We start from the raw sequence: 22,270 nt of genomic DNA on the forward strand, positions 1-22,270 counted from the left end.
CTACCTTCATTTCTTTGTTTTCTACAAGTTTTTACTTATTTGTTGTACAATGATCAATGAAAGGGACATTTTAGAGAACCATAATCACTTGACAAACATTGTAATGAAGGGGAGTTCCCTAGCAGTCCAGAGGTTTGAACTCAGCACTTTGACTACCAGAGTCTCAGTTCCAATCCTGGTTGGGGAACTGGTATCCATGCCATAGGCTGTGCAGCATGGCCAAAAATAAGCAAATAAAACGTTAAAAAGACAAAAACAAAAAAACTGCAACAAATCTCTTCATAATGTCAAACTCATACTATATAACTCAAAATATTTTAAGTTTAGAAAAAGAATCTACAAAGAGTCCATTATATTCCAAGATATGTGACAATTCTGTCCACTCACATTTGCTGAAATTAATCTAATCCCTTAGGCCACTTTTACAGATCACTAATGATCAGTGTAGCAAGTAACTGACCCGCCCTTGGGCCTGATTTCCTTCATACCTACATTCCCTAGCCTGGAGAAACTCCTCAAAACAAAACATGCACTCAAGCATTGAGTAACTAAGGTTATTTAAAAACATGCCCTTATTGGGTTAACACAAGAAACAATACCTCTGTGAGCTCAAGAAGGTCCTCCGTCCTTTTATCCCGCTCTCTGCTTGGGCAGCCTTTTTCTTTTGCGTCAAGCACTGACACTTTCCTCCTGAGTAAGCCATTACTTCCACTGCCCAGGCGGAGTCGGGCTGACACTTCTTCAGACAGGTCGGGTTCCAGCTGAAGTCCCCTCCTCTGGTTAAAAAAAAATCCCCATATTTTACAGACATGCTTCATACTTGTACATATACACATACGTAACACATGATATATAAAACAGCACCATTATTTTGAAAGAAAAGAGAATGAGTAAATTCCCAAATGAGTAAAGTACAAAAAGCGTTATCTGCCTGTCCCTGAAAGAGGGAATAAAAACTTCAAGACCTAAGGTTCACAACAGGACACCTCAATTATAAACCATGAAACAGAACATTCATCATTTTCCCAGGAGGTAGCAAGAAAATTTGGAGAAGGCAATGGCAACCCACTCCAGTACTCTTGCCTGGAGAATCCCATGGATGGAGGAGCCTGGTAGACTGCCATCTCTGGGGTCGCACAGAGTCAGACACAACTGAAGTGACTTAGCAGCAGCAGCAAGAAAATTATTTTCACTTCTCTTATTTCAATTAAAAATAATGTAGTCAAAAGATATACTGAAAAACTTTAAAAAAGCAAAATATATGACCCATAATCCTATCACTCAAAATAAATCACGGGCAGACATCCCTGGTGATCCAGTGGTTTTAAGAATCCATCTGCTGATGTGTGGGACATGGGTTCGAATTCTGGTTCAGGAAGATCCCATATACCTCAGGGCAGCTAAGCCCCTGTGCCACAACTACTGAGCCCATGCTCCAGAGCATGTGAGCCGCAACTGCTGAAGCCCGAGCGCCCTACAGCCTTGCTCCGCAACAAGAGAAGCCACCACAAGAAGAAGCCTGCACACCAGAGCACCAGAACTAGAGCAGGCCCCGCTCATTGCATCTAGAGAAAGCCCACACACAGCAACGAAGACACAGCACAGCTAAAAATAAATAATAAAAATCTTATATTAAAAAAACAAAAATAAAAATAAACCACTGCTATTTTTATACTAAGTTAACTTGTTCTTAGTATAAAAACAATGGACTGATTCAAAATTGGGAAAGGAGTACATTAAGGCTGTATATTGTCACCCTGCTTATTTAACTTATATTCAGAGTACAACATGTGAAATGTTGGGCTCGATGAAGCATAAGCTGGAATCAAGTTTTTGCAAGGAGAAATATCAATAACCTCAGTTATGCAGATGACACCACCCTTACGGCAGAAAGTGAGGAGGAACTAAAGAGCCTCTTGATGAAGGTGAAAGAACAGAGTGAAAAAGCTGGCTTAAAACTCAACATTTGTAAGATGTGTAACAGTTTCAAGTAAATATGAAATCTTAAAATCTTGAATCTGAAAAGTCCTGAATAAATATTTTCCCTAAAGATGTACGGGCTTCCTAGGTGGCGCTAGTGATAAAGAACTCGCCTGCCATACAGGAGACAAAAGAGACAGATTCAATCCCTGGGTCCAGAAGATCCCCTGGAGGAGGGCATGACAACCCACTCCAGTATTCCTGCCTGGAGAATCCCATGAACAGAGGAGCCTGGAGGGCTACAGTCCACGGGTCGCAAACAGGCAGACACGACTGAAGCGACTTAGCACACACAGCACAAAGATGTACAGTTAAAAAAGTCTCCGAGAGAAGCCAGGCCACACAGATAGGGCTGAGACGGAGCCAAGTCGGGCTCTCTCACAAAGGTGGCTACTGCACAGAGATAAACATCTGGCAACTTAGAAGAAAGCCAAAGGTGTGTATCTTCAATGCTTGCTGCTTTTTCAAGCAAAATAAGGGAATTAGAAATCAAATATCATCTTTCTTATTCTTCATGGGCACCAAAATTTTAATGTAAGTCACATGAAAGAAGCAAAGGCATAAAATTTAACTAAGGTTTCTACTTACACATTCATTTTCTAGTCTGATTCCAACTGTCTTTTCTGTATCAGAAAATTTCCCCTTTGAACACCTGAAGAAAAAAACTGAGAAATTACAGACTGGATGATTTTAATCTGGTACATGTTAAACTAGTTTTAGAAATAAGATTTAATAATTAGTAACAAATATTGCCTTGAGTTTATATAGTCCTCTAAACCAAAAGTTAGCAAAGTTTTTCTAAAAAGGATCAGCTCATAAACATCTTAGGCTTTGCAGGTCTTATGGTTTCTGTCATATCATCTCAACTTTCTTGTTTACAAGCAGCCATAAGTAGCATGTAAATGAATAAGCATGACTGTGTCCAATAAAAATTTACTTACAAACAGGTAGACCAGATTTGGGCCACAGTTTACTGTACTCTGCTATAAATGGACCAGCATCTAAAATCCTAAGGCACATAGAACTGTCTTCACAGTTCATATACTTGAAACACTGATCACTAGAACTACCCACCACACCCACAGTCTTATCTCAGCAGCACTCACTGATGCCTCCCAACCCCTAATGTCTAGGAGAGAAGGGCACCCTCTCAAGCTAGGTAGGGCATCTTACACAAAAGCTACCTATATACCCACATATGCTGACTGACTGCCAGAGCTGAGGAGAGTTCACAGTTTCACAGATGTCGTTACTCTTAAATATAGTTTATAAAGTAAGAAAATAATGTCAGGGACTTTCCTTGCAGTCCAGTGGTTAAGACTCCACGCTTCCACTGAAGGGGTCACGGGTTCAATACCTGGGTGGGGAACTAAGATCCCACAAGCCGAGCAGTGCGGCCAAAAAAAGAAAGAAAGAAAATATGTCAAAAGAAAAGTTAGAATAAACCGAACCGTGTACCTCTTTTCACTTCTCACTGAACACAGAGGTCCCCTTGTTTCAACAACTCTATCTGTGAGAATGGTAAAAAAAAAAAAAAAAAAAAGTGTTTCCTTTGTTAATCAATCTTATAACTAGCATTTCACCTTACAGTCTCCAAAGTATGAAGATACTCATTAACACTGAAATGCTAAAATGGATTCCAAAGACATTAGTGTTTATACAAATTAAGTTGCTTAAAAATGCTGCATAAATCTCTTTCTCCTTTACATATAATCTTTAGTGTAAACTGGCTAACATCTGCTTATTTAGTAAGCTATTACTTAGTGTTATTTAGTGAATAGCAAGTGGGAAAAAATAAGGATATTAATATAGGAATACAACAAAACTAATTTTAGGCTCACAAAATATATGCTACAATACAGGAGCTAGGAGAATAATCAAGAGGTTATTTTATAAAGCAGCTTTAACTTGAAATAGCTTTCTTACTAAACTACTAGTACTGGGTAAGTCAATGGCCTGGGGTCTGATGTTTTAAAGTTTGGTACACCATCTTTCACTAGTATGTCATTTTTCAATTTTATATGCTTTTGAACTAAGTTCAACATATTAAGGGTATTAAGATAGGGCTAAATCTGGGAACTCACATTGCTTTGGAACAAACTGAGTTGTTTTGAGTCCATGACTTTGCTCTTCCCCCCAGCCTTTGGTCTTTAATGTGTCCATCTGACTTCTTTGAGAACTTAGAAACACAAAAAGTGAAGATCAGATATAAAAGAAAAATCTATCAAAAGTATTCACTGTCTCTACCTGGCAAACTTCTCCAGACAAGAGTTACTGATTACCCTGAAATGTCAACTCACAAGACAGAGATCACAATATAGCATCATCTGAGACATGGATGAAAGGAGTCTGATCCTGATTCTAATATTAGAGCCAAGATACCTAACCTCCAGTTTCTCTACCATAAAACTGGATGTTTTCAATGCCCAAAGTCACCTTGACCGAAAAATCTCAGAATGATAATACCCAAGTTAAAAGATAAAAGATTTTAAATGATATAATGAAATGCATCCCAAAACAACACATTAGAAGCCGAATGACAAAACCAATAGTTCATACTGCTGCTTCCAACAGTGACTAGTCAAAATGGAAAAAAACAGGAACATTCTGACTGACTAAACTGAGAATTTTTTTTTAAGTTCACAACCAAAGTTAAAATTTCCAAATAATCCCTTGTTATTTCTGCAATCAACAAGCTAGACAGTCTTGTGACTTTTTCAACTTATTGTTACATAATCTTCTGGGATCCCCTTCTGTGTATTCTCACACCACTTAGAATTATCAAGTAGACCTCAATCCTGAGCTCACATAATCTTTGTTCCCTTTTTACAGAGAAATACAAGGCCAGATATAAATCCCTTCTACCATTCTCAACTACTTGGTGGACTCAGCACATTTAAGTAACATGCAGTCTTACAAGGAACATTTTTTATGACTTGGGGTGACTTTAGTCTTATCTGCAGAGTGGAGGGAGAGTTTCCAACTGTGCTAAGATCCATCCACTAAGATGCCTTAGGGACAATGTGTCTGTGGAGGCAGTGGCGGGAGGAATAAGGGGAGGTAAGGGAGGAAAAGGCAGGGGAGAAAAGGAGGAGAAAGGAAGACAGAGATTGTGAGAAATGTGTGTTAGGGAGGCTGAAAATACGCTCTGCTCCCTGGGAACCCAACTTCAACCAATGATTTTACTTTTCTGTATCAGAGTTTCATGTAAGAGTTCACTTGAACAAAGGACTCTAAAGCTAACAGAAAATTATATTTTGTAAAACCACTGTTCTATATAACCATCACTAGATACAATGTTCAAATTATAGGGCTCTCAGTATTAATCTCTTTTTTCAACAAGCCCTTCCCAACAATCCCCTCTCCAAAAATAAGAAAAAAAGTTGTCTGGCAAAGTATTTATCTTGTTAGTTCATCTTTACCTTTGATGAGTTGAAGTTACAGGAGAAACAGAGTTTCCATGACCACCTTCTTTAAGTCGCTCCAATAACCTCCGGTATTTCTCTCTTTCTTCTTTTTGAACACCCTAAGTAAAAGAAAGCATTTAGATAGCTACTAGCACATCAAACCTATAATCAAATCATAAACAAAGACTAAGAGGTCAAATGCAGCTCATGAATGTTTCATTCACCAGCACATTCTTTTTTATCTCAGTGTTCTTTTAACTCCTTTAATTTTACTTACCAATTTTATAACTTGAAAAGAGAAATCCCCCCAAAATCTGGCCCCTTTTGAAACACTGTTATTAACAAACGGGAACTGTTGGTGAGCTGTTCACTTCAGCCCATTTCACTCATTTATATTATCTGCTGGACCTTGATAGCATATGAGTTTTTGACAGTAGAACTGGGTTAACCATTAAAAAAAAACTCAGCACAAATAATCCACTTGCATATTCAGAACTTTCAACTTCCAAAACGGAACTGGTCTTACCAAAGACATCAATGATCCTCTATAGCCAGATCTAATAGACACTCTTTCAGCCCTTCTGTCACTTGACCTCTCCAGCTTATCACCCTGCTACCCTCACTTGCCTTCCTGAACAATAAATTCTCCTAATCTCTTGAAGACTATCTTTTCAGTCTCCAGTGTAGATTATTTCTTCTTCCTGCCTTTAACTCTTGATGGTTCTGCAGATTATCTCTTCTCACACTACATTCTCTGAGTAATCTCTTCAACTCCCTGGATTTATCCAACACCAATATGCAGAAGATTCATAAATGTGTCCCTAGCCCTGTCTTCTTCTCAAAACTCCCATCACACATATGCAGGAGTCCAAGGGATATGCCTGCTTGGGTGTTTCACAAGCACTTTAAACTTCCAAAACTGAAGTCATCATCTTCCCCTAAATACCTAGGGTATCTTGGCACATACTTATCCAAGATTGAAATCTGGGATTCAGGTTCTTCCATCTAAACTTATATCACACTTAACCAATAAATAAGTCCTTGATAATATTACCTCGCACTATTTCTAGAACACAGCCTGTATATCCCCATATATATCTTCTCAGTTCCTGACTTCTCATCTAGGCGATATTAAAGCACTTTAATACCTCTCCTTAAAACCCCCTCCAGGGCTGTGGTCCATTGCTTTTGCTGCCTACATTTTTTCTGACTACAACAGTTAATGTATAAGCTCCGAGAGAACAGAGACAATATTGTATTCAATTCTGAGTTGCTGGGACCCAAATATGTATTTCTTTGATGAACTAGATTAAGTGGTTGAGAAAACCATTTAGCAAATTACAATAGGTGATGGTCTAGGGGAAATGCCAGAGACAGGAATAGTTCTAAATTCTCCCAAAGTAAGTGAAGACTTTTAGAAGGAAAGGAAGACTGCTGATGAACACATCACGCTAAGTGCCCTGAAAACCTAAGGGAAAAAAAGACGTACATCGTTTACATTCCTTACTTAATCACAGTTATTACAGTTTATGAAAGAAACAAGTTAGAATAATTCAGGCATCTAAAAACAAAGAAATCTATAATCATATCTTTTCCTAACACGATTCCTTTTCTTTTCTTTTACCTGAAAATTGACTATAGAATATCTCTAGAAATATACATATAAGTATCAAACAGGAGCCAGATATAGGAGGGAGAGTGGGAAATTTACAGTTCCTGTACATCCTTTTGAATGGATCCTTATATCTCTTGAATTTTGTACCACAGAACATATACTCCCCCAATTCCTAAAATTACTTTAAAGAGATCACGCTAAAAGGCCTTACCTCCTCCACAGTACAATGAGGACGCCTCAGACCCTTGCCACCCTCTTCAGAAATCATCTCTGTTACAACTTGCTCCTGAGACTTCCACGTTAAAGAACTCTCTGGATTGCCTTTGCTGTGGCGACGGCCACCTGGTCTTCTAGTATAACCTTCTGAGCTCAAAGTAAAACTGAGAAAAACAAGAAAAGAAAAAAGTTACTCCCAAATTGCTTAAATTGCTGGAGTTTAAGCTCCAGGCCATCCTATGATTAAGCTGTCTCAGGTTAAGCTTGCTCCTGACAACTACCATTCACAAAAATCAAATCTCTGGAGCAGAGGGCACCACAGAATCTGTGATGGAATGTCTATTAAATTTAAATGTCTACTACAATTAAAATGAGCCACCAGGGCTGCCACAAGAAAGCCTTTGCCTTCTTCCTCATGCCCAGTTTTCCAACTCCAAATCTGGCTTCAGCTCCCTATTACACTATATACCCTCCTCTGGTACTGTACTTTTCCTTTGGCAGTACAGTCATTTGGCACCACTGCAACTAAGTATTGGTGTGATTGTTTAATGTCTGCAACCCACACTAAACTCCATGAAGACAGAGATTTCATCCTTTCACCACTGTATCCTGGTACATGTGCTAAGTCAAAAGGCACTCCATCAGTGTCTGCTGAATAGCAAACTAATGAACAATAAATTAATAAATGCTAAAGAATCAGAAGCCATGAAACCCCCACCTAGTCACTGTTGCTGGGGGACAGACCCTGCCTCTCCTGACATTACCAATAATGAAACAAACTGACACCATACTACTCCTGATATGGTATTTAACAAAGGACACAACAGGGACCTCCTTGGCAGTCCAATGGTTAATACACCAAGCTCCCACTGCAGGGGGCGTGGGTAAAATCCCACATGCTTGATGGCAGGGCCAAAAAAAAAGAAAGGACACTATATCACATAGGCAGTATCTTTACCAAAAAAATTTTCATGATCTTAAACAAATTATGAGAAAATGTCAGACAAGATTAAGAGAGATTCTATAAAAGCAATGCTTTGTACTCTTTAAAAATATTCATGCTATTACAAAGAGAGGCTGTGGGGTTGCTCTAGATTAAAGGAGATCAAAGAGACATGAAAATTAAATACAATACATGATCCTGCCCTGAATTCTGGGCCAGAAAAAATAATCTCTGTAATAGAGAAATTTAAATAAGATTATATAACAGTATTACATCAATGTAAATTTTCTGATTTTGGTAATCTGGGATTATATAAGTGAATGTCCTCATTCTTAGAAATAAACAGTCAAGTACTTATGATTAAAGGGGTATAAGTCTAAGATGTACTCTCAAATGAATCAGGAAAAAAGTATTATGTACATATAACACAGAATGATAAAGCAAACGGGCAGAATGATAACAACTGGTGGGTCTAGGTCAAATCTATTCACCTACAGAGTTTCAGAATACATGAAGCTAAAACTAACATAACTGAATAGGAGAAATAGTCAAGTCCACAATTATAGCACGAAACATCAACACTATATTCATCAATCATTAAAAAAGTAGACAGAAAATCAGTAAGACCTATAGACATTATCAGCAAAGTAACTGATATTTATAGAACACTCCACCAACAGTAGCACAATACACATTCTTCTCAATGCACACTGAATAACACCCAAACTAACATACTCTAGTACATAAACAAATGTTAACAAATTTATTTTTATTTTTCATATTTTGGCTGCACTGTACGGCATGCAGGATCTTAGTTTCCCAACCAGGGATTGAACCCATGCCGCCTGCAGTGGAAGCACAGAGTCTTAATCACTGGACTGCCAGGGAAGTCCCAAATGTTAAAACATTTAAGAGAACTGACATCATACTAAGTATATTCTCTGACCATATGAAATTAAACTAGAAATTAATAACAGAAAAATATCTGGAAAGGCCCAAACATGTGGAAATTAAACAATTCTATATTTCTAAATAATCACGGGTTAAAGAGGAAGAGTTCGAAGAGTAAGATGAGGAGTATAGGTAGGCCTGTTGTTTTGTAGAATTAACTTTAATTTCAGCTTAACCAGTTTTCTTGTAATTACATTCGTATTATTGATCTTTGCAGGAATACTACAGTAGATGATGATGTCTTGCTCAGTGCAATGTATCCGGAGGCCAAGACGTCAGTGTGCCCACAGTAGGTGATTTAAACCTTGTTGTTTTGGTTGTGTTGTCAGGCAGGTTTCTCCATCAAACTTTTACTTACTACCTCCAGCTTAACTGATGATCCCTGTTATTAAATCAGTTATTACTGTGATAGTTACAAGACGGTGATTCTCTAATTCCATCATTCCTTCTAAACTTATTAGTTGGCATCCAGCTTAAAGGTCTTTTCCTCTCACATTATGTATTTATTTATTAACACATCTATATTCCTGTCGAATAAAGATGAAATGAATAAAGAAAAAGAAAAAAAAAAAGAAAATATTTGATGCTTAACTGTCCCTAGATTTTGAAGCCTCCTTTAATTGCTGGCACAAGATGTTCCATGATCATTTTTTATTATCTCTCCTAACCCTATAATCAGCCATTTATACAAGTCCAGGGAGCCTTACTTTATTTAAAGTTAGTGTCTCATTTTCAAACATAAGTGGATAGCCAAGGATTATCAGGTATTTGAATAAGAAAGGTAAGACCAAAATAAACCAAAGAGGGAGGAGGAATTCAAAGGAAGCAGGCAAAACAAGGAGAAGTAATTTTAAAATAATTAATAGCTTAGACATATAAAAGTCACTGCAGCTCTGTAGTAAGAATTCAATGCTTGGAGAAAGAAAAAGTCATGGGGAGTAGGGAGGGGGAGGATGCTTACAAATTAAAAACTATGAAGCCAAAAATATATACATGCATATATGTATATGAATATACCATATGTATATAAATATATTTTTTAATAAAAGATTTTTTTTTAAGGGGGCAAGGATAACAACAAAAGAGAATATATAGAAAAATTATATTAGATCAATCCATGAGGTCCAATATCCAAGCAACAGAAATTCTAGAAAGTGAGAACATAGGAGAAGAAAATTACTAATAGAATAATGATAGTTCATTGCACTCATGATTTCTGCACTGTCCTGGATGCTTATTATTCTTCAAAAAAAGTTTGTGAGTGACAATTCTTTTTCTTCTTTTTTTTTTTGACAATTCTTTTTTAAAAGGTTTTCAAGGGAATTCCCTGGCAGTCCAGTGATTAAGATGCCATGCTTTCACTGTCAAGGGCCCAGGTTTGATCCCTGGTTGGGGAACTAAGATCCCACAAGCTGCACAGCATGCCCACAAATAAAAATAATTTTAAAAAAAAGTTTTTCAAAATTATATAGGCATATGATACAGTAGAAAAAGTAACCCATACTTGAATACAAGTCTCTCATCAGCAATATGATTATTTGGCAAGTTACTAACCACAAAGTACTTATTTACTAAGATTACACAATAGAAGTAAGTGAAAATGCCCAGCAAGAATGAGCACTTAAAAATTACCAAGTTTCCATTTACAGAAGGGCAGAATTAACACTTACCCAAAGGAAGGCAGGACTCTGCGTGGCTGATCTCGAGTTACTGTCACTCTGATCTTTGGATAATCACTTATTCCATTAGGAGATTTATTACCTATTTGTAAAAACCATTTATAATTGTAAAAGAAAAACACAAAGAAACTTGTGAACAGTATGTATTAGAAAAGAAAATCTGTGAACAGTCTATACTGTAGAACTAAACATCTTATTTTTTTCAAATTCTGTTATTATCTAGCACAAATTTTGTAAAAGTTAAAGGAAAAGCAATAGCGTTTAATCTGTCTTTGCTCTCAGGTAGGCAGTAATAATTCATAGGAAAGTTTTACTAGTTTTGCTTGCTGGGGCTAACAAGAGGCATGAGGAATTCAATGATTATAAACTCTTTGTAATCTAGTTAAATTGAGTAAATTTTTAAAATTGTTTCTTCTTCTCTAGAAAACAGAAGTATTTTTAAATGAAAATCTGCTATGTTACTACATTTACCGGAAGTTTCCAATACCTGTGCGATGGTCACTATACTTCAGCCACATTTTCTGCTGGAGCTACTACCGGGCCTTGGAGTGCAAAGAGATTAAAGCTGAAGTTGTTTAAGTCAGTAGCCGCAAAACTTAAACTGACCTGCATTCATTTGTGTGTAAAGCCTGACTTGAATCAATGTTCAATCCTGTGGGGTTTTTTGTGTGTGTTAGTCGCTCAGTCATGTCTTACCCTTTGTGACCCCATGGACTGTAGCCCGCCAGCCTCCTCTGTCCATGGGGATTCACCAGGCAAGAATACTGGAGTCGGTTGCCATGCCCTCCTCCAGGGGATCTTCCCAACCCAGGGATCCAACCCAGGTGCCCCGCATTGCAGGTGGGGTTGTTGGGATTCTTTAAGTAATATTAAATAAACAAAGAAAAAATTTGGAATTCCCAAAAACATCTCCAAGCGTTTCAGATTAGAGACTGTGGATTTCTTTACACAAGAAATCTGCTCTAGGAATACCTGTGCTTCTCTCAATAGGCTCTGCATACCCACAGAAACATAGTGTTAGTACTTCAGACACAACGTAAATCTGGTATCTCCTCTATATGTCAATTTTCTGAACACAATTTCTGAACACCATCTGAACACAATTTCTCTAAAAGCTTCCCCCCTCCCCCCAAAAAAAGAGAAAAAATAAATAAATAAAAGAAAAAAAAATAAATAAAAAATAAAAGCTTTTTCCCTCTTTCCCTCAAACTCTACAAGCCTGTCTGTGTACCACAGATCACAGTCATCTTCAGGACTCTATCTTCTTCCTATTTTTTCCCGTCAGAGCATTTTGTATCATATATAAAATAATTACAATTCAATTTGGGGGTCTCAGGATGATACGGAGATTCCTAATCCACAAAACTATGAGAACTGGGAATCTTAGGTTACTCCCCAATCAGATGATGTCCCTCAAAGGCAGGGTTTTATTATTTTGCTATTTTATTGTTATTTGTTTTGTTACTTTGCTATTAAAGTTTTACTATTGTTATTTTGTTACTAAAGGTTTTATTATTTTGTCATTCCTGATAATTTAGCAGAGTGCCTAACATAAAGTAAGCGCTCAGGTAACACTGTTTTTTTTCTTTTTTCTTTTTAATGAATAAGCCCTGATCTAAGTTACATTAAAGACACTGATAAAGCATAGGAGTCATAACATAGGAATAAAGTCATAAAGATAGGAATCATAACAGTAAATCCAAAGACAATACTAAAGGAAAGCTATTGGCTTTTTAGAATGGTAGAGACTATATCTATGCTTTCATCCAAAGCCAAATCAGTGTTTTCCTTTCATATTCCCAAAACCCAGAGAAAAGAAGTGGAAGAAGGTAGGGGAAACAGAAATATTTTTGACCACCTCACCCAGTTTCAGCATGTTGTTCCAGGATCCAGAGCCGGTCAGTTCAGAAGATGAGGAGTTTGAAAATACCTTGAAATCAAAAAGAATCACCTCTGTAATAACTCTTAGAATTTAAATAAGTTTTAATAATGAAAAAAAAAAATCATTCTGTTGGTAATGATTTAGTGACCTTACAGAAGAAATTTCATCAATTAGACCAAAGGTTTAATTTGTGAAGACTCACAAAATGACATAAAAAGTAACAATTGAAGATTCTTCACACATACTCAAATGAAAAAGCAGATGTAGAGTTGACCCTTGGTCAACAGAGTCTGAACTGCATGGATACAATTAAATGCGGATTTTTTCAATAGTAAACACTACAGTATTACACAATTACCAGTTGGGAATCCATGGATGCAAGACTTCAGACATAGCAGAACCATGGATCAGGAAGGCCAACTACCGAGTTTTTGACTATGTGGAGAGGTGGGGCCCATAACCCATGCATTCTTCAGGGGTCAACTCTATTAGTAATTAGGCTCTTTATAAACATTTTTTAGATCTATAATCTCTTAACCTTTAATTATTTCATTACTATATCAAGGCTAATTAAGACATGAACATTTCAGAAAGAAGTCGTTCTACACATTAATTCATAAAAAGAGAATATTTCTAAAATTTAACTTTAATGATTAAGTACAAAAATCAGTAGCTCCAATGAAACCTTATCCTCACTGACCTCTCCTGAAGGGACCACATTCCGTGTTCCATTACAAGCAGAAGTTACCATGGGTTTTGTGGTCAGCTGGAATGGAAATCCAAACAAGCTGGCAGCATTGTACAGACTGTTTTTCACTTGATGAATAAAGCAATCTGGAAAGTGTAATATAGATTACATATACATGTAAATATAGTGTAATTAAGCTTCAAACAAAAGAAAAATTGTATCTTAGAAAAGGTCTCTCTCAATTTTTATTAGCAGTCCTGTCTTCAACCACTGACAGAAAAAAGTACCTGTAAAAATAATTTTTCTCATGTCTGAATATCTGCAACTGCAGCATTGTGATTTCGGGGTTTTTTAGTAAAGTATCTGGGAGGCTACAAAAGCATGAAATCATCACCTAGCAAATTACATACCAATTCATACACACAATGAAGGCCTGAAATGACAACTTTCAAGCAATGCATTCCCCAGTATATATACTGTAAAATAAATCTTTCCTAGAGAAATAAGGGCATAAGTTAGACAAGGTGGAGCATAAAGTTACTAGGTACAGCAGAATTCTATAGGAAGCATTATCATTAACTCACTGATTTGTCCTTACTTTTCAGGCAAGTACCAGTACAGCTGACCTAAATAACAACTTACCTCGTGCCTATTCTATCTTGGCTACATTCAGGATGGAAGTTAGTGAAGTATAAGATATGTGGTTCCTAGACAACCATGATGGAAATAAGCCTAGCCTATACTGGAGAAGATGTGATGAAAGATCTCAGGCTCATCCCTCCTTGTCACCAAAAAATAAAGATTACAAACTAAGTAAGTAAATAAATAAGGGGGAGGGGTAGAGTTCAATGCTTTCCCCACTTCCTCCTTTTAGCTCACTACCCCTTTCTCACTTCCTACACTGCTGATTCGTTTTCTACAATTCCTTTTCTATTTCCTAATTAACAGTATTTAACGGTATTCTAAAGCACTAGCTTGAGTGCTTTAGAACCACATTCTGCTTCACAGAAAAATAGCCTGAAAGGGAAACAGTGGCTTTTAAACATCAAGCACTCCAGAACATACAAGATATAAAATACTTTCCAGAAAGATAAGTGAATAATTTAAACAAGAAAGGTGTGCTAAATGGGTAAAGCAGAATCCAATTTTAAGTAATTTGTCACTACAGAATAGTTAAAAGTACCAAAATTTGCAAATGTCTTGTTTCTCATTTTAGGAATAGGAGAGAATTTCAGGTTAACCCTCTAATGATGTTGAGGGATTACACTCTCCTGAGCTGTAAGTGGGAGAAAAAGGACTTCAGGAATTGGTACTTATCATCCAAACTGCCATCCAGACCTCAGAGGGCAGGAGGTACTAGTGGGCACAAAATGTACTGTGATATTTTCCTACATATTTTGTCAAAATCTGAATGTACTCCAAAATTATGTCAAAAGATTTCATAGATTAAAAAAAAACAGAGCAAGGTTAGAAGGTCCACTTCATTTGTATTTCGCTGAAACTACACTACATAGACCTCTTCAAATCCCTTTCATCTGTAAGATCATGAGTCTGCAATTCTAAGCTCCTCCTCATTTTCATCCTTCCTTTTCTTCTCTCCAAAGCAACCAATAGATTCATACTGTCTGATATAGTAGCCAGTATCCATAAGTGGTTACCTAAGTTTAAATTCAATTAAAATTGAGATCAGTTCCTCAGTTTCGTAGCCCCACTTGAGGTGCTTAATAGCCATCAATGCAGAGAGTGGCCAGGACTGCTAGAGACCTTTACAAGCTCTGCCAGTAAGTATTGTCTCTGCTACCCACTGCTTCCCCCTTGGGAAGTTCCCTTCTACAGTTTCTAGTCAGAAAATCTTTATATTTTGTAGAAATCAAGGAGGGAGGGAACTTTAACATAGAAGTCCAAATAGATAACTGCCAAAATTATTGCAGGAACCTTCTCTATTATCACTATCAAATCTTTAACCATATAGAGTTGTTAATTTGCATTTTTCTATAAAATTGACTCTTTTTTGGCTAAACAAATAAAATTGATTCTTTTTGGGGGGGGGCTAAACAAATGTATTTATAAAGGGTTACTTTATATTGCTACCATTAATGTAAAGAAACCTCATCTGCCTTATGATGAAATGAAAACACAATATTAAGTTCTAGCTGGGCCTGTTAAAAAAGGGACAATTGGGTGGCGCCAGTGGTAAAGAACTCGCCTACCAATGCAGGAGACCCCTGAGGAGAAGATCCCCTGGAGGAAGTCTTGGCAACCCACTCCAGTATTCTTGCCTGGAAAATCTCTCGGACAGAAGAGCCTGGTGGGCTACAGTCCATAGGGTCAAAAACAGTCAGATATGAGTGAAGCAACTTGGCATGCACACAACATGTCTTACCCAAGTTTTAAATACACAATAGCATTAAATTAACATGTTTTCTGCTTAAAATAATCAGAAATTAAAATAACAGACATAGCAGAACCATGGATCAGGAAGGCCAACTACCGAGTTTTTGACTATGTGGAGAGGTGGGGCCAATAACCCATGCATTCTTCAGGGGCCAACTCTATTAGTAGTTAGGCTCTTTATAAACATTTTTTAGATCTATAATCTCTTAACCTATTGAAAAAGATGCAATATTTTTATTAATATGAGTAGTTTATAACATAATTCAGATGTTACTTAATGCTATGAATGCTGGATCTCCTAAAATCATTTCGTGAATTATTAGCTATCCTATGTTTGGGGAATATTGTCCTAATGAATTCAGTATAAATTCCTGTCAAAGTCCCTCTGTATTTTGAACTCTCTCTTTTGTCAACTTTTCCCCTAAGTTTTATTTGCTATTTCCTGAATTTGCACAATTTTCCCATACTGTTCCCTCTGCCTAGAATGCTTTTCCTTTCTATTGTTCTCTGTTGATATCCCATCTTCCCTTCAAGACTCATCTCACATATTAGCTCCTTCATCAAATATTTATTGAGACTCTTAACCAGAAGAAAATTGGACAGTATTTTGTTACTACCTTTCTTGTATCATCTATCATATCCTCATGGACATTAGTATTATTTATAATACTTGTCTTAAAACCCCCCACTATATAATCAGACACCCCCTACAATTTTAAGGTACATAAAATAGAGACCCTGTCATACTCATTTTCATATTTCCTGTGGAACCTAACACATTGCTTAACAGTAAGACAGGCTCAATAAGCACTCATTGGATTTAAATGAAATCTTAACACAGACAGGGCCACTCTTTACCTCATCTGGAGGTAGATTCAATTAACATGCATTTTTGAGAAAGAAGAAAATATTACTATAGTAGTCCTTTGTGCCTTTTCCCTCTAATCTACATCTTTCACCAAATGATGTCTAGTCCTTCAGATATAGAGAAGGAAACAATTTGCGGCAACAGCTTAAACTGATTCACTCAGCTATCTGAGGACCTTTACTTTATAGGAAGATTATGAATTTTGAAGTGCACTTTCAACACAGGCTCATTTATCTGGAAAAATACTTAAGTCTCTGGTAATGCTGGTTACCTCTAGAGAGGATAACTGAGTAGAAGAGGGAGAGGAAAGAGACTTACGTTTCACTGTATGTACTTTTTATCTTTTGAATTTGTCCACACATATATTTTTCTTACTTAAAAAACTAACTTTTAAAATTAATATTTAATACCTAATCTTGGTCTTTTGGCTGGTATTTCATCAGTGTCCACTGTAGAAAACAGAGTGCTGAAAAAAAAAGAAAAGAGAGATATATATGCATATATTCATATCCACACACATGCATTTCTATAAGTAAGCTTACTATTCATATAATACACCATCTTCCATTCACTTTGTCACGAGATCCAACTGATGTTTACGATATAGTAGGCCTCTAGCATTTGAGGATGTAACACTATGGTTCAACTACATGAGAGAGATCCAAAACTCCCTATTATATAACAACTTGTAGTCTGGCTAAAATACAATCATGAAACTGACCAGAAATCACTTACCTAATAAAGGAATATAGGTAAAACTTAGGACTATGTTATTTCTTTTCTTTACAGAAATGATTTAAGAATAATTTCCTTTTGAAAGATGACACTCCCCCCCAAGAGAAAGTAATTTTCTACTACACATAGAAGTAGGAAACACAAGATGACAAGATGCCTTAAAAGATAGTTCTCAGCCAGAAAAAGGTGTTATATTTAACTACATTTTTATCATGGAAACTATATTACTAGTGATAACAAAGAATTTGGAAATCCAGGAAAATTTTTGGGCCTATGCTTCAAGAAAGTTAAAAGTTCATGGTATAATCATCTTTCTAAAGATGGACTTAAAAATGGTTTACATTTAAAAGTTATTTTAGATTAAGGATGTGTGGTAAAGAACAGGGTTTTGATCTACAAACCACTGTTTTCCTGACCAGTAGAGGTTCGCAGTAAAAATAATAAAGGACCCGGGAGAGGAAATGAACATTTCTCTATTCAATAAATAAGTAGCAACTGCCTATCCACATCAGCCTCTGCACAAGGCCCTGGGGACAAAATACATAAACACTACCCTTACATACCCTGAGCATTATTTTAGGCACTTTACAACTTGTTCTCAAATGATCCTTGAATCCACCCTACAGAAAGGTAGAAAGAATATGTTGAAACCTTGCCCTCTCTGGAACACATGATGGAATTTTTAGTCCACAACTAATTCATGAATGATCTTCATTCTTAGACTCACAGAGTAAATAATCACCTTGTTCTCTCAAGCTCCAAGAAACCACCCTCTAATGATCTTGAGGCTTAATAAATGAAGTTAACAGTTGATCATTAAAAGTTGGGGGGGTTATGTACAGAATTGGTATGGTATTTTATTCTCTAGATTAATTCTTTTTTTTTTTTTTAATACTGGAGTGGGTTGCCATTTCTTTCTCCGGGGGATCTTCCCCACCCAGGGATCGAACCCAGGTCTCCCGCACTGCAGGCAGAAGCTTTAACCTCTCTGCCACCAGGGAAGGGAAGCCCCTCTAGATTAATTCTTAAAGAAGGTGGTAGACACTACGAAACTGGACAAACCAACAGGCAAATACTAAGAACAACTTTTAATTTCCCCCAAATTTTAACTTTACTTTTAGAGTATAGATTAGGGATCTTTTTGAAGAAATGAAGTACCATCTTTTTCTCATACCCTAATGCTAAAGCACAGGATCACTCTCCCTCCCTCCCCAGCAAAACACACACACACACACACACACACACACACACACACACACACACACGCAAAGTCTGACAGCTGCCTTCCAAACAAGACAGCTACTGTGTCTTGGTGCTAAGAGAACAGTTAAGTGTGGTCAAAACGGCTTTGCGCAAACTATGAAGTTCACTTCCCTTAACTGCACTTACCGCGCACAAATGACACTTGGGAGTGTGTTTTGTAAACAATGAGCCACACAAACACAGTATTCCTTCAACTTAAAGTTTTCAAGCTAAGAGCAGCAAAATATGATAAAAACCCCGTTTGTTGATAGAAGCCAGCTTGGACTCTAACAAAAAAGATATTCACCATCACCGATCACTGGCCCCTTCCATCATCAGGAGTCGCATCTGCACAGCGCCGAAGAGCAACTACGTCACCGGGACACCCGCGACCCGCACCTCTAACGCCTCCGTCCAGCTACCTGTTTCTGCCGAGCGGGGCCTGCCTGGCTGGATCACCGCTACGCCAGCCGAACCCGGGGTGGGGAAGGGGGAGAGCCAGGCCGTAGCTCGGGCCCCTCTCCTCTCACCTGTTCGAGCGCCGCCTCTTCAGGAGGGCCCTGGCAGGGGGCACCGGCCGGTCACAGAAACGGAAAATGGTGCCGAGAATCCTAACCAGCCATTTGTACATACCAGGCCCAAGCAGCAGCGGCGGCCGACACACCCCGAGACGCAAACCCCAGAGCTGTCGCCGCCGCTGCCGCCTTCGCTGCCTCGGCCACCGCCGCCACAGCTCAGTCGCCGACTTGTGACGCGATCCTAGGGCCCACAGATACAACGTCCCCAGGGCTACAGGCGGCCCCCGCGGGCCCCCGCTCCTGACGTCACCTCCTCCCGCCCGACCGGAAAGCATCTTAGCCCTCAGTCTGCGCAGGCGCAGTCTAGATCTCCACCTCCCTAGCCTAGCAACCTGTAAGCCTGGTCCTGGCCCAATCGCTCACGAGATCATAAGGGATGTGGGCGGGGTTTTCTCTTGGGCAGAGCCAGTCCTGAGGCTGCCCGCGGGACAAGGCCCACAGGCCGCACAGGGCTCTCCGAGCGAGAGCGAGCGCTTCCAGGCCTGGTAACCCAAGGGGTTTATCAGTAAATGTTTAAGTGCACGTTAATTAACAAATGTTTACGCTACTGAAAGTGAAAGTCGTTCAGTCGTATCCGACTCTTTGTGACCCCATGGACTATAAGTCCACGGAATTCTCCAAGCCAGAATACTGGAAGTGGCTAGCCTTTCCCCTTCTAATTTACCCTATCCTTTGTTTTGCGCATAGTTTATGCCTGGTATTTTACACGCAGTCACCTTCATTTCTCCCAGCAACGGCAGGCGATGCGGAGCCTTGTGTCCATTTCTGTTTTTTACTTTTTGTGTCTATTTTTAATAAGGAAATCGAGGCATACAGCGATTAAGTAATTATCTAAAGTCAAAGAGGTAGCTAGTGGCATAGCTGGAATTTGAACCGCGATCTGTGTACCAGCGCCAGTCCCTCGCCCTTGAGGTCTACTGGGAGAGATATGATTACAAATTACAATACAAGATAATTGGGTGTAAGTAAACTACGCTTCAATTAATTTTTAAAAAGATAATTGACTGCTGTGATAAAGGTGGGTACAAAGTGCAGTAGGAACCAGAGAAAGGAAAACAGTTGGCTATGGAAGTGAAGGACAGAACTCAAGGAAGGCCTCACAGAAACTTAAGGATGAAAAGTTATCTGCAGCCTACTAGTGCCCCCAGAGCTGGCAGGGAGTACTAACTACTCTCCCTCTCTTTTTTAGAGGTCCTAGTTCTGGTTAATTATCTACAACAGAAAAAGACCCATCCTTTTTAATGGAAAAGCAAGTCCCCTCCCCCAACACTCCTGAGAATCCTCAAAAAGTTTTTATGCCCTACAAAAATCCGTCTCTGTATGCACCTGATCCTTAATCTGATCCTCAATTCAGTTAAGGTCAGACTTCAGACTTGCCTGAACTTCAACATAGGCACTCCTCAGTACAGCATCATCCTTTGCTCAATAAACACTGTTCCTGGATTCTGCTGCAAGCCACCCGCTAGAGTCCCAGACCCACCAGCTACCCTACAGTGGCTACCATCACACTGGTCTGGGGAGATGGAAGCAGTTTCTAGAGGCTAGAAGCAAATTCTAAGTGTGAACATGGGCTCTTCCTTCAGTGCCCTAAAATATATCTAACACCTGGCTGTTACAGATAATGTGGGAATAAAAGGAGAATTGCAAAGCTGAAAAGATTTAGAAATGGCTATTACAAGGTACAGCATCTAGGGACTTCCCCATCCAGAGATTAAGACTCTGCTTCCAGTGCAGGGGGCACAGATTTCATACCTAGTCGGGGAACTAAGATCCTGCATGCCCCATGGTGCAGTAAAAAAATAATAATAATAAAGTGCAGCTTCTAAAGCCTGTTGTCTCCCAAAATTTCATCTCTTCATTCTTCTCAGCAATTTTTACATGTAACCAACAGAAGATAATTGCCCTTCTAACATTAACCCAACTCAAATTAACTCAAAAGGAGATTATCATCGGCATTATTCTGCAGGTCAGTTCAGCTGTGTCCCAACTGTACATTCCACTAAAGAAGTTGGTCTTTGCTATTGCCAAACCCCTCAAGTACAGGGAAGGAATTCTCCAACACAAAAGAGCGGTCTTCATTAAAGCACAAGTCAGAAAATTGCGAACAGCTTTAGAAGAGCAGCTTCTCCCAGGTTCTGGCCGAGATTAGAGAAACATTGGCATCAAGTCTCAGAGCAGTGTAGTACAACACAACACAATTTTTTTTTTCCTTTTCCTGCCTCTTTCCCTGCACCCTCACAAACCCAATTCTGAAATGTCAGTCACCCACCAGAAACAGTGGGAAGGCTGTGGAATTTCAAACTTGAGTCAGAATCTCAGGACCTCATCAGCAAATAGTAACTCTGCCAGCCCTTCCCCACACCGACAGCCCCTTGTGTCCTACTTCTCTAGCCACTCTCGGAAATGGGGAAAAGGGACTGAGTCTTACAGTCGCTTCCGCCTGGGTCTTGTCTGCAGGTTGGTGCCTCTGATGACCTGTTGTCCACAGTAGACATCTGGACCACTGCCCATCCACTGACCAAGGAGGGGGGTTATTCTTAACCCAAAGTCCACCACTGCCGCAGCCATTTCCAGACCCAGGAACTCTTCACCGGAGGCCCAGAGGAGGAGCCCAAAATCACATGTAGTAACGAAGATACTGACATTTCTGTCCTTGGTTTGGATAATGTGCACCCGTGGACCGTCAGAGGAGCTCAACCGCATTGCTTAAGGTTTCGTAAGGTTTCCTAACTGGTTACCCTAGTTTTCTAAAAAGGTCTCTTCCTCCAGCGGAGATTCTCTCCTTCAAGTCTTTCCACGGCCCCTCCCCCATCTTCTTCAAACCCTACCTCCCCTCCCAGAACAATGAAGACCCAGCCCTCTAATCCATTCTTTAGGCTTGCAAATTTTTCTCTGTGCCAGCCTTCTCAGAGTGTTAAAAGATTTCTTCAACTTTGTTTCTGCTGACTCCTGTCGGAACAGAGGTCTGGCCCATATAATGGACATGGATAGGAGCCCAAAGATGAGATATTGTTAGTTTGGGCCTGATGTGCCTCAAGTCTACCATAATTCACCACCCTGAAAATTAATTTCCTTCTGCAGACCAACTCCTC

General features: G+C 38.8%; 1 protein-coding gene across 5 annotated transcripts in view; it reads right to left on the reverse strand.

Moving 5' to 3' along the window:
- The window catches only part of SENP2 (SUMO specific peptidase 2), a 33,627-nt gene extending 14,209 nt beyond the window's left edge, over positions 1 to 19,418 (reverse strand). Inside the window, exons 1-11 of one of the 5 annotated variants that reach the window (XM_065942272.1) lie at positions 19,131 to 19,418; positions 17,034 to 17,089; positions 13,374 to 13,507; positions 12,655 to 12,721; positions 10,783 to 10,873; positions 7,214 to 7,382; positions 5,403 to 5,506; positions 4,065 to 4,159; positions 3,279 to 3,349; positions 2,569 to 2,631; positions 600 to 776 (exon numbers count right to left, since the gene is read on the reverse strand). In XM_065942272.1, coding sequence (XP_065798344.1) covers positions 600 to 776; positions 2,569 to 2,631; positions 3,279 to 3,349; positions 4,065 to 4,159; positions 5,403 to 5,506; positions 7,214 to 7,382; positions 10,783 to 10,873; positions 12,655 to 12,721; positions 13,374 to 13,507; positions 17,034 to 17,089; positions 19,131 to 19,231 — 1,128 coding nt within the window. In that variant the 5' untranslated portion in view covers positions 19,232 to 19,418. Of the gene's footprint in view, positions 1 to 599; positions 777 to 2,568; positions 2,633 to 3,278; positions 3,350 to 3,438; positions 3,491 to 4,064; positions 4,160 to 5,402; positions 5,507 to 7,213; positions 7,383 to 10,782; positions 10,874 to 11,278; positions 11,334 to 12,654; positions 12,722 to 13,373; positions 13,508 to 16,941; positions 17,090 to 19,130 lie in introns of those variants that run through there. The other 4 variants (XM_065942273.1, XM_065942275.1, XM_065942274.1 and 1 more) reach the window with 4 other exon arrangements.
- Positions 19,419 to 22,270: the final 2,852 nt, after the last annotated feature.

The sequence above is a fragment of the Muntiacus reevesi genome, chromosome 8, assembly GCF_963930625.1.
Source record: "Muntiacus reevesi chromosome 8, mMunRee1.1, whole genome shotgun sequence".
In the NCBI taxonomy this organism is placed as follows: domain Eukaryota; kingdom Metazoa; phylum Chordata; class Mammalia; order Artiodactyla; family Cervidae; genus Muntiacus; species Muntiacus reevesi.